Consider the following 13752-nt stretch of genomic DNA (forward strand, 5'->3'; position numbering starts at 1 on the left):
TGCATCGCTTGCGTCGCAAAAATGTACCTTTTATGTGGACCAAAGACTGTCAAGAAGCATTTGAGAAACTCAAAAATGCCTTTGTTAGTGGCAGGTGTTTAATGCATTTTGACCATGCCAAGCTGGTAGTTTTGCAGGAAGACACTTCTTCCTACGGAATCGGCGCTGTGCTTTCGCACAGAATTAGTGCACAAAACAGACCTATTGCTTTTGCCACAGAGTTGTTAACTCCAACTCAGTGCAATTATTCTCAAATAGAAAAAGAGGCTCTCGCTATTGTGTATGGTATCCCAAATTCTGTCACTATTTGTATGGTCGCAAATTCTATTTAGCGACAGATCACAAGCCTTTACAGTCCTTGATTCATCCGTCAAAGCCGATTGCTCAAAAATTGCAACGATGGGCTCTGTTGTCTTCGCAGTATCAATGTGAAATTGTGTGAAGACCTCCATCTACATCTACATCTACATCCATACTCCGCAAGCCACCTGACGATGTGTGGCGGAGGGTACCTTCAGTACCTCTATCGGTTCTCCCTTCTATTCCAGTCTCGTCTTGTTCGTGGAAAGAAGGATTGTCGGTATGCCTCTGTGTGGGCTCTAATCTCTCTGATTTTATCCTCATGGTCTCTTCGCGAGATATAGGTAGGAGGGAGCAATATACTGCTTGACTCTTCGGTGAAGGTATGTTCTCGAAACTTTGACAAAAGCCCGTACCGAGCGTCTCTCCTGCAGAGTCTTCCACTGGAGTTTGTCTAACATCTCCGTAACGCTTTCGCGATTACTAAATGATCCTGTAATGATGCGCGCTGCTCTCCGTTGGATCTTCTCTATGTCTTGTATCAACCCTATCTGGTACGGATCCCACACTGCTGAGCAGTATTCAAGCAGTGGGCGAACAAGCGTACTGTAACCTACTTCCTTTGTTTTCGGATTGCATTTACTTAGGATTCTTCCAATGAATCTCAGTCTGGCATCTGCTTTACCGACGATCAACATTATATGATCATTCCATTTTAAATCACTCCTAATGCGTACTCCCAGATAATTTATGGTATTAACTGCTTCCAGTTGCTGACCTGCTATTTTGTAGCTAAATGATAAAGGATCTTTTTTTCTATGTATTCGCAGCACATTACACTTGTCTACATTGAGATTCAGTTGCCATTCCCTGCACCATGCGTCAATTCGCTGCAGATCCTCCTGCATTTCAGTACAATTTTCCATTGTTACAACCTATCGATACACCACAGCATCATCTGCAAAAAGCCTCAGTGAACTTCCGATGTCATCCACCAGGTCATTTATGTATATTGTGAATAGCAACGGTCCTATGATACTCCCCTGCGGCACACCTGAAATCACTCTTACTTCGGAAGACTTCTCTCCATTGAGAATAACATGCTGCGTCCTGTTATCTAGGAACTCCTCAATCCAATCACACAATTGGTCTGATAGTCCATATGCTCTTACTTTGTTCATTAAACGACTGTGGGGAACTGTATCGAACGCCTTGCGGAAGTCAAGAAACACGGCATCTACCTGTGAACCCGTGTCTATGGCCCTCTGAGTCTCGTGGACGAATAGCGCGAGCTGGTTTTCACACGACCGTCTTTTTCGAAACCCATGCTGATTCCTACAGAGTAGATTTCTAGTCTCCAGAAAAGTCATTATACTCGAACACAATACGTGTTCCAAAATTCTACAACTGATCGACGTTAGAGATATAGGTCTATAGTTCTGCACATCTGTTCGACGTCCCTTCTTGAAAACGGGGATGACCTGTGCCCTTGTCCAATCCTTTGGAACGCTACGCTCTTCTAGAGACCTACGGTACACCGCTGCAAGAAGGGGGGCAAGTTCCTTCGCGTACTCTGTGTAAAATTGAACTGGTATCCCATCAGGTCCAGAGGCCTTTCCTCTTTAGAGCGATTTTAATTGTTTCTCTATCCAACTGTCGTCTATTTCGATATCTACCATTTTGTTATCTGTGCGACAATCTAGAGAAGGAACTACAGTGCAATCTTCCTCCGTGAAACAACTTTGGAAAAAGACATTTAGTATTTCGGCCTTTAGTCTGTCATCCTCTGTTTCAGTACCATTTTGGTTACAGAGTGTCTGGACATTTTGTTTTGATCCACCTACCGCTTTGACATAAGACCAAAATTTCTTAGGATTTTCTGCCAAGTCAGTACATAGAACTTTACTTTCGAATTCATTGAACGCCTCTCGCATAGCCCTCCTCACACTACATTTCGCTTCGCGTAATTTTTGTTTGTCTGCAAGGCTTTGGCTATGTTTATGTTTGCTGTGAAGTTCCCTTTGCTTCCGCAGCAGTTTTCTAACTCGGTTGTTGTACCACGGTGGCTCTTTTCCATCTCTTACGATCTTGCTTGGCACATACTCATCTAACGCATAATGTACGACGGTTTTGAACTTTGTCCACTGATCCTCAACACTATCTGTACTTGAGACAAAACTTTTGCGTTGAGCCAACAGGTACTCTGAAATCTGCTTTTTGTCACTTTTTCTAAACAGAAAAATCTTCCTACCCTTTTTAATATTCCTATTTGCGGCTGAAATCATCGATGCCGTAACCGCTTTATGATCGCTGATTCCCTGTTCTGCGTTAACTTTTTCAAATAGTTCGGGTCTGTTTGTCACCAGAAGAATGTCTAATATGTTATCGCCACGTGTCGGTTCTCTGTTTAACTGCTCAAGGTAGTTTTCAGATAAAGCACTTAAAAAAATTTCACTAGATTCTTTGTCCCTGCCACCCGTTATGAACGTTTGAGTCTCCCAGTCTATATCCGGCAAATTAAAATCTCCACCCAGAACTATAACATGGTGGGGAAATCTACTCGAAATATTCTCCAAATTATCCTTCAGGTGCTCAGCCACAACAGCTGCTGAGCCAGGGGGCCTATAGAGACATCCAATTACCATGTCTGAGCCTGCTTTAACCGTGACCTTCACCCAAATCATTTCACATTTCGGATCTCCGTCAATTTCCTTCGATACTATTGCACTTCTTATCGCTATAAACACGCCTCCCCCTTCACTGTTCAGCCTGTCTCTGCGGTATACATTCCAATCTGAGTTTAGGATTTCATTACTGTTTACGTCTGGTTTCAGCCAACTTTCTGTCCGTAGTACTATATGGGCGTTGTGGCCGTTTATTAATGAGAGCAGTTCTGGGACCTTTCTATAGACGCTCCTGCAGTTTACTATTAGCACATTAATATTGTTATTCCCTGTTGCATTTTGCCTACTCCTACCTTGCCGCGTCTCAGGAGGCGTCTTGTCGGGCCTAGGGAGGGAATCTCTAACCTAAAAAACCCCCATGTGCACTCCACACGTACTCCGCTACCCTTGTAGCAGCTTCCGGCGTGTAGTGCACGCCTGACCTATTCAGGGGGACCCTACATTTCTCCACCCGATAGCGGAGGTCGAGAAATTTGCACCCCAGATCTCCACAGAATCGTCTGAGCCTCTGGTTTAAGCCTTCCACTCGGCTCCAAACCAGAGGACCGCGATCGGTTCTGGGAACGATACTACAAATAGTTAGCTCTGATTCCACCCCGCGAGCGAGGCTTTCCGCCTTCACCAATTCCGCCAACCGCCTGTACGAACTGAGGATGACCTCTGAACCCAGACAGCAGGAGTCATTGGTGCCGACATGAGCAACAATTTGCAGTCGGGTGCACCCAGTGCTCTCTATCGCCGCCGGTAGGGCCTCCTCCACATCTCGGAGGCAAAGCATGCAATGCAGGCACCCTATCTCGCCTTCCGATAGGCCCAGACTCTGATTTTGATGCATCTACCGCATCTCGTTGCGAGATCGATGCTCAGGACTCTGAACTGCTGGAATCTTTTCCCTTGCACCAAAGAAAACTTGCGCAGGCCACGGAAGCGGACCCTGATCTCAAGATTTTGTTGCATTACATTCGCACATCTGGCTTTGTTCATTGAACAGTATCCAGAACTCAGTTGTGCTCCAATATTTTGCAAGTCGGCATAACCTTCCAGTTCAAAGGGTGTGATTCTAGTTCAGAACTGCAGTGGACAATCGCGTGTGCTTATTCCCAAAGAGTTGCAAAAGGATGTGTTGCAATTGCTCCACCAACGTCATTGGGGAATTGTTCGCACTAAACAGTTTAACAAGTTTCTATTTGCGGTGCCCATGCCTTCTACCACATCACATAGCACCATTCAAGCGTTGTCCTCCATATTTTGCATAGAAGGTTTACCAGAAGTACTTACATCGGACAACAGACCATCGTTCACTTCACGTGATTTTGAACAGTTTTGTGAATGCAATTGCATTCGTCATCTAACAAGTGCTCTGTTTCACTCCCAGTCCAGTGAAGAAGCAGAACGCTTCGTGCACACGTTTAAACAACAGATGGCCAAGCTTCGCACCACCCACACAGGGAACAGGTGCTGCAATTCTTTCTCGCCTCCTATCGCTCCCACTCACGAGACGGACCATCATTGTTGGAACTTCTGCATGGCCGAACCATCGGACCCTGCTACACTTGCTACACCCGCCGCAGCATCTGACTCCACAAATCGTCCGCAAATATCGCTGTGCGCCGCGCGATCTTGTTATTTTCAGAGTTTATGGCAACCATGGGCGCTAGGAAAGAGGCCTGATCCGAGAATGCATTGGCTCTTTTATGTATTTGATTGCAGGCCCCAATGGTTTGCAGCGCCGCAACCAGAACCAAATTCGTGCGTGTCATTTGCCCCATGATTCTGCTGCTTTTCTTCCTCTATATTCACATACTTACGGGACCCCACGGCCTTCGCAGCCGCCTGCTGGTGCCACCAGGGCACCCCAAGAGGAGCGGATGGACGATGCGCCATCGCCCCGCCGTCCCCACTCGCTGACCCAATGGACCAGGACCCGCCATCGCTATCGCCGTCGCCGTCGCTCTCATCGCCTTAGGACGCGCCGCCAGACCTGGACGCGTGCTCTGGCAGCAGTTTTCTGGAGGATATTCCTGTTGCCTCACAAGCCAGATGGTGGGGTATGGTCGGAAGTACGCTGTCCTCCAAAGTCACGGCTCCCGGCTCATATCTACGTCCAGCGTCTTGCCTGCCTTCTCATTGTCGTTCGCATCCTCCGTAGGTGACAACGGTGCGGCATTTCGGGGGGAACGGGGAATATGCTGGCGTAAGCTGTCACCAGCACACTGTTTGGAAAGATTTAGCGCGAAGATCGATAGTAGGTGCTGGATCAAGCACGCCTATCACGAGAGCGGCCAGAGACAGACTCACAAGCAACACGCCACCAACGCCCTCTCGACCGCAAGTATTTAGGCCCTTGTCGCTGACTGGAGATGTCTCAGACTCAGTCACTGATGCACCAACTCGCACTCCAGTTTGGCGTCTGTCATTCATCACATAGCGGGACTTGTACTTCACCAGCAGTGAGGCTAACATGGACTATTACGGAAGAGCTTGTACCACAACACATGGACTCTTTTAAAGATAAGTAGCTTCCTGTTCATGTAAATAAAGAACCTTGTTAATACATGTGTGCAGTTGTGTTGTAAAAAGAGGATACCAGCCACCAGACAATGTCCTCTCCCTTGATTCCTATGGTACACGAATCTACAGTGTTGACGAGGACACTACACAAACACCTATGGATGTCCACAGAACTTCATCCAAAAGGAGGCAAGATTCAAAAAAATACCTTTTCTTGTATACCTTTGTTGACTTTAAGAAACTGTCATTCCCCAAAATGTAAATTTGAAAGGTACACAAATTTACTGTACCTTAAATGTCTGAAGGTTATCCGATCAACATTTTTTGAAGGTTCATTAGGGTTGTATCTTAAAACATGAGCGGCCCAGAATTCGGCTTGTGATCTATGCTCTGATTTGCGAGACACGCCCTTGCTTGTGAGCCATAATGCTCAGCCTCGTTTTGCACTTCCCCCACTGCCATGCCACACTGTCTGAACAGGAGGAGAGAAAATAGGCGGCAACTGCAACAGCATCGTATTCATATAGCAGTGCAGTCACAGTGCATCTACTTGGTTTCATATTTTATATTTTTTAACAACTTAGATCACAATGAAAGAACTTTTGAGTATTGTTTAACTATTTTTGGACCATTGGAGAGACAATTTTTATCTGGTACAGATTGTCGGCGTATGAACAGATGTGGACAATTTCACAGATTTTCGCACTCATATTCCCACATAATCGTGACTTATTTAATTTCATGATAGAAAAAAATGTCTTTCACACACATATGTTGATCGAAATATTGTAGCACTTTTGCAGTCTCATTACTGAGACGTGGAAACTCCACCTGAGGAAAGCAATGTAAATGTCCTGGACAGTAACATCGTAAAATGATTTGTCTTTAAAATGGGAATTATTTAGCAGATCAGTCAGATACACCTACACATGCACAGGGGCGCTTTCGACCAAAATTACAAACGGTCTCGATAATAGATTTAAGATTGATAGTGTCCTCAAAAAGTGTAAAAAACTATCCTTTCAATTCTTTCAAGACAGCAATGAATTCTTCAGATCGTTCGATTACTGTAACGTGAGCTTAGGGAACCTAACTGTGTTTATCAGAATCTGTTCCTTTTACAATGTGATTTTCTTTTTAAATGCATCCTCATCAAATCAGAAATAAGTGTCTTGCTGTGCGCACAGTGCAGTCAAGTCCACTTAAAATGCGAGGCCTGCAATCCACTCCGGATGTTCCAATTTTCTTTCCTGCGATTGTTTTTCATTATGAAAATAAACAACAGCGTGTTTTAAGTCGAAACATCGTTCCAGGTATGTCCCTTGCTTAACCAACGTACTTTTGCACTAATATATAAAGCTTCCATACCCTCCATTCATTTTCATCGGAAAGTGTTCCAACTGACAGTGTAATAATGCGTACAACTTCAGAAATTTTGCAGTTTGTATCACCAGTTTCTTCATACAAATTTAGCTCAAAGTGCTTCTTGATTAACAGAATAATGAATACCATCTGTCGATCGTTGTAATTTTTTGCTCTTTCTGTTGAATCTGCTAGTGTGGCAGTCAGCACAGACACAAACAAGGAGGGAGAGAAGTTGCGATGGCTGGTGACAAGAATCCAAATCATCTTGACAAAACACTTGAAGATTAATATAATTCTATATTTCTAAAAAGAAAATAAATACGACTTAACTTGAGGTGCTGCTTGTCCCTCCTATAAGCATTTACTGTTCACTATCACTACTTGCAGAACGCAGGGTAAGTAACGCCTTCGTATTAGTACTGGTGCTCTCGAAAACTGCGACCAAACTGAGTCGACCAGCGATGGGCGGCTGGTTAAATCGGCGTTGACAGGGGGCGCTGAACTCTGTCTACCTGAAGGTTTGGCGCTGCCCGTTCTTTCCATTGGCTTTCGGGTCAGCGCCTTCTTGATGTCGTTTCGTGGCTCTGCGCTAGTCACTGAGCAATCGATGCTTTAGGAAGCAAACGTTAAAAACCTGCGAAGATACCAGCGAGGATCCCCCCCACTCTACCTCCCTGCGACGCTCACCCCGCACTCAGCTCGCCCACGATGGGTCCTCACCCCACCCCCATACCTCGCTCACGAACGGGACCTCACCCCACCCCCTATAGTTCCCTCACAACGGAAGACCGGAAACAGTACCTGCATTTGCGGTTTGGAGCCCGGGTGGTGTTGCTGCTTTGTGCGTCGCTTTGTGAGTGCGGACAGCGCGTGATATTTTCGTGTGTGTTAAAATCATTGTGAGTGCGGAGTGCGCGTGGTGTTGCTGCAGTAGCTGTTTTTGTTAGTGCGGAGTGCACGTGCTATTTTGGCTTTGTGTGTCGCTTTGTGAGTGCGGAGAGCGCGTGATATTTTCGTGTGCCTTAAAATTATTGTTTTTTTTATTATTATTGTGATTACAGAATAGCGTTTGTGTTACTAAAATGAGTGCTTTCAAATGCGAAGTGTGTGGGCATGTGTGTAATTACAGAAAGAATCTCAGTCAGCATGTTTGCAAAAACCATCAGCAAGAGCTGCCTGTTGCCACTACAACTACTGTAGCTTCTTATCAGTGCTATGTGTGTGACAAAATTTTTTCTCTTAAAAATAATTTGTATCGCCACCAAAGAAATATTCAAGGTTTGCAGGAAGGGGGGTTGTTCTTCAAGTGTACATTGTGCCCATTTCAAAGTAGTTCAAAACAGGGTTGGATAGATCATTTACAAACTGCTCATCAAATTCAACTTAGTTCCGAAGATCTGCAGTTCTCAAATGAAGACGAGTTTTTGCAGTGGAAAGAAGACACTGAACGCACGACACATTCAAAGTTTATTAAAATGCATGGGTCTACTAGTTCCACACATTATTATGTCTGCCATCGGTCAGGTAACTTTATCTCCAAAGGTAAAGGCACAAGACATCTTAAATTGATAGGCATCAACAAAATGAATGGAAAGTGCCCTGCAGAGATGAAAGTAACTGTACACGAAGGTGGAACATACCAAGTACATTTTGTACCGACCCACATTGGTCACAAACAAGATTTAACGCACCTGCCCCTGAGTCAAAAAGACCGGGAAACCATAGCAACAGATATTGCAATGGGACTTCCGTATGACAAAGTTCTAGATAATGTACGGACAAGTTTGCAGGATTCTGACTTGCAGAGAATCCATTTGACTACCAAGCAAGACTTTGCAGCAAGCTATAACCTCTCCTCCAAGTCGGTCAGACATAAAAATGGTGCAATCAGTGTCGAAGCTTAGGTAAAAGAAATGAACGAAAGTGAGAATCCGTCTGTGTTATTCTATAAACCACAAGACTCGACTAGTGAACATCAAGAACTGAGGAGTGAGGATTTTGTATTAGTGATAATGAACAGAGCACAACGCGAAATGTTATCAAAATATGGAGAAGACTGTATCTGTATTGATGGAACCAATGGGCTTAACGGGTATGATTTCGAAGTGACCACTCTCTTAGTATTGGATGATCTCAGGCAAGGATTCCCATGTGCATTTCTAATTTCGAACAGGAAGGACGCCGATGTTTTAAGTATATTTTTGCAGTACATAAAATCACAGGTTGGATCAATTTTCCCCAATGTATTCATGTCTGATTTGGCAGAGTCATACAGTATTGCATGGAACAGGACAATGGGTGCTCCTAAAATGAGACTCTATTGTACCTGGCATGTGGACAGAGCATGGAAAACTAATATCAAGCAGAAAATTTCAGATCTGGATAAAAGAAATGAGGTGTATCGGCTCATTAAATCAGTGTCAATGCTGAGAAATGTAATTATGTTTCAGGAAACACTGCAAAAAGCACTGCAGAAGCTCAGTAGTGACCCTGACACATCAGAATTTGCTTCATACTTCAAGACACACTATGAGGGAAATGTGGAGTGTTGGGCCTACTGTCACAGAATGTATGCCGGTCTCAATACCAATATGCATGTGGAGAGTATGCATAGGACGTTAAAGGAAATACATGGTAATGCAAGACAGATAAAATGACTGGACAAAGGCATATCTACACTAATGTCCCTAGTTACAGCCAAGATGTTTGACTGGCTTATACCAAATGTAAAAGGGAAGGTTACAAGCAAAGTTCAAGACATTCGTAATAAACACAAAACTAGTTTGTTAATGGACAAGGACCTCATCACTGAGGTAGATGGTGGTTGGGAAGTGCCATCCACATCATCTTCAGAGGTGTACATTGTTAAAGATAACAGAGTCAACTGTGAGTGCAAATTAAAATGTAGTGATTGCAATGTGTGCATACATAGGTATTACTGTACATGTATGGATTACAGTATTAGATTCAATATGTGTAAGCACATTCACACTGTTTGCCGAGATGACAGTGTCGGTGAAAATCCCCTGCAAAGTCCAGAGGTACTGGGTACTGATGTTGATGCCACCAGTGAGAGAGCAGCAATATTAGCTGAAGTAAGCACAAAATATGTTTCAAAAACACCAAAATCTTTGTTAGAAGGGAGACAGAAGCTTATTTCAGAGTTTTCCAATATTGTCAGTGGAATGACTGAGACTGAACTGCAGTTGGCCAAATAAACTGTGTTATCCTTAAAGGCAAATGTAGGAGCTGTTTGAGCCCGAACCAGTTATTTCAAACAAACAGATAAGGGCCAGAAAAGAAAACTAATACCACAGAGGAGGCTGTTTTCTACCAAGAAGAAAACAGCACGTAATATTCCAATGTTCCAAATGCTGAAGAAAGATGTGAAGTAGTAAAATCACTTCTGAATGAGGGTATGTATCAGTTTTCAAGTTATTGAGTAGATACATTTATGTGTTGAACCCTGGCAGAGTAAAATGTAATTCATGGTTAATATACGAATTTGTGTTCAGTACCTGTCAACTTTGTGTGAATTATAATTTGAAATTTATATGCAGAGCTCGACATGAATCATGATGTTCCTGCAGAGCATAGTCGTGCCGTGCCAGATGTGCAGCACAGCAAAACAGGTAAAACTTGATGGGATCCATCATTCTAAATATGTGTGGTACTACTATAATGTCCTCACACCAAATAAACATGTCACATTAAGTAAAATTTAGAATTTTGCTGTTCAGTAGCAATGCAGTGTGTTTGGAATCTGATGTAATAGTTACTTGCAGTACAGTATATGTATATACTATCTTTCAGTACCTATCAATTTTGCCTCAATTGTGATATGAAATTTATTTGCAGGGCTTGACACCAAAAATCACTTGCATGTTGTAGAACAACCACACAGTATGTTATGGCAGTCAGGTATTCATCATGGTGCATCAGGTGTGAGTAAAGTAAATCTAATGGAGATAACATATCTGAGTATGATAATAATCTGAATTCATATTAATGTATAGTCATATCTTTAAATTCTATTTTACTGTGTCTGCATTATAATATAAAATTAATTTACAGGGCTGGACATGAACCAGTTTGTTGCTGTGCAGCATGGTTATGCCACACCAAATGTGCAACACAGCACAACAGGTAACACATTAATGGACCCATTATTCCCATTGTATCTCATGCTGCTCTAATGTCCTCATATGAACTAAAGATGGCAGATTAAGTAATATTCACAATGTTGCAGTTCACTAGCAATGTAGTGTGTTTGGATTCTGATTTAAAAGTTGCTTGCAGTGGAGTATATGCCACCTTCTAGACCTATCAATTTTGTCTGTATAATAACACAAAAATTATTTGCAGGGCTTGACACCCACAATCAGGTCCATGTTGAACAACCACGCACTATGCCATGGCAGCCTGGTGTTCATCATGGTGCATCAGGTGTGTGTAAAGTAAATCTAATGGAGATAACAATATTTGAGTATAATGAAATCTGAAGTTATATGCATTTGTGACCTACACAAGCATGTTTTTATAGGTTTGAAAACAACATCAAAATTGCTGGAGGTAAGACAAATAGGAACTTTCAACTCTTAAGATTTATGTCTGTCATTTATAGTACTGTAAGATTGATTGTTCACTGTCATCATGGTACAAGCAGTATTTCTCCTTAAGTGCCCAATGTAATTATGTTTTTTGTATGTCTACTTGTAATCTGTTTCTGTAATACTTTATTATTCATGACACTTCTTTTTGTACTAATGTATCTGCAATTAAATGATTGGTTGTATATTGTCAGAGTGCTCAGTAAACTTTTATTTTGTACAACGTACAATGTATGTATCATGTTGTAATTTCATTGTACTGTTGGTACTGTATGTGTGGAATTATTTCATAATGTTCTAAATTGTACAACTTTTGAATGTTAATGTGGTGTACTATCCTAAGAAACAATTGGAATTGAGGCATGTAGTGTAACACAGATTGTGTTTTCAGATATAGTTATCTGAATAATCAAATATAGTTTGCTACATCATTTGTATGACCAGTGAGAGAATTTAACCATCTATGACTGAGACTGTAGTTTGCAAAGTGAAAGGAATTCATTTGTGACCTTTGAGATTTTTTTAATGGTTAACTGTTGACATTACTACCCTCCCAAAGATAATGGTATCCTCTTGGAACATCAGATACTGAGTCCCAGGCTGAATGCACCTTTTTCCCCACATTTGGTTTACTCTGTTGAGTTAGTAATTTATAGAAAGTTAATGATTCAATAAAATTATATCACTGAAGAATTTTCATTTTCATTATTGCATTGCCTGTCCTACATAATTAAATGCCATTCTCTGTGCTGCGGTGTCAAGAAAGTAGTCATCCTAAATGTGTTATGTAACATGAATGTACTGAAGGCATAAACAAATTGAGCCTCTGAAGCAAATCTCATAGGTGGTTCACGATTTTATCCCCAGCACCTCCCTCCATATCTTTCTACATTTAACAGAAAATCAGCCCCTAGGCTGAGAGTAAGAATTCTTCTCTATCATTTCAGTCAATAAAGATCTTCCTGGAAGGTCTTGGAGAGAGCCACTGGTTTGCTTGGAAAGATATGGAAAGAGGTAGTAGATTATCAAAGTTTGATGACTGGCTCAATTGGCAAGAGAGCTACTCTACAAAAACAAGTGTGGTATCTGGATTCAGATTCAGGCTGGTTCACAAATTTCATGTTTCATTAATGTTTCAAAAACAGTACACTCCACTGCACTGTAAAAGATTTCATTTTTGCGGTGTATACATCACAAATGGTTCTAATTGGTACATCACTTCCCATGAAGCTAGGTTATTGTTCATGTCTAATAGTGGAAAAACTGGGATGTGACAAACAAATGAAGGAATTGAGTCACCATTAATCTCATTATCTTGCAGTTCCTTGGAAAATATTTCTGACCAGTTTCCTGTTTTTTTTTTAATGAAATCCAAGTGCTGCCACCATGCGCCACAGTACTGACGCTTGCTTGAGTTGAGAACTGGTAACACCTAATATCATGACAATACACATGATGTCTTGAACAATTAGTCAGGATATTTTAATGACACGGGACGTTGAGCCAGAATGGAGTCTGGTCCCTTTTTTCTCGCCACGGTATATCACCCGTGCAAGAATCTTTTCCATGTTCTGTGTGTTTACACATAATCCCTGGGGTTCTTGTTATGCTTCCAATAGCCAAGACAGTGACTGCATAAAGATGCAATTAATGAAACTTGTACTTCTGTGCAGAACACTTTTAAAATAAAAATATTAGGTCTCACAATATAGATAACTGATAATATTTGAAGTCATGTGGTGATATACAAAACTTTTCAGAGGATAATAGAATAGCTACATTTTCAGTTGTGATCAGTAACTTCATACCAAGAATGATCTCAAGAAAGAGATGTAAGCTAACTACTGAGAAATTAACTGTCAAGAGTCATGAAATATACTGGATCTAATGTTATAATGAGACTGATGAATTCTTTTCATGGGAGGAAATTTGCATTACTGTGATAAATGTCAATTTCACAGCAAATTCAATTATATAATCACTTTAACTACCTCCAGAATTTCTATGTCTACCTAATCTTATTATGATCTGAGGTATGTTGGTAGTTGTCTTTGTAGGATTTTGTTGTGAAATGATGTTTGATGAAATGTAGGATGCATAACACTTACACAAGTATACTGCAGCTAAATATATTATGAACTGATATAAACAACATTCTGATTTACAGTGTTATGCATTGTTATGTTTTCAGTGTGTGTTGTATCTGATGTACAACTATATTATGAGTTGTAATATAAATCAGAAATGAAATCAGACATTTTCACTTTAGAGTGAGGGTTTTC

General features: G+C 41.7%; 1 protein-coding gene across 1 annotated transcript; it reads left to right on the top strand.

The window, feature by feature from the left end:
- The first annotated feature begins 7714 nt into the window (after positions 1 to 7714).
- Positions 7715 to 12132, top strand: LOC126162348 (uncharacterized). Its single transcript, XM_049918797.1, has 5 exons — positions 7715 to 10276; positions 10421 to 10492; positions 10719 to 10802; positions 10935 to 11006; positions 11226 to 12132. Exons 2-5 carry the CDS (start codon positions 10429 to 10431, stop codon positions 11360 to 11362), a joined length of 357 nt encoding a protein of 118 aa, XP_049774754.1. The 5' UTR covers positions 7715 to 10276; positions 10421 to 10428; the 3' UTR covers positions 11363 to 12132.
- The last annotated feature ends 1620 nt before the right edge of the window (positions 12133 to 13752 follow it).

The sequence above is a fragment of the Schistocerca cancellata genome, chromosome 2 (genome assembly GCF_023864275.1).
Source record: "Schistocerca cancellata isolate TAMUIC-IGC-003103 chromosome 2, iqSchCanc2.1, whole genome shotgun sequence".
Taxonomy (NCBI): Eukaryota; Metazoa; Arthropoda; class Insecta; order Orthoptera; family Acrididae; genus Schistocerca; species Schistocerca cancellata.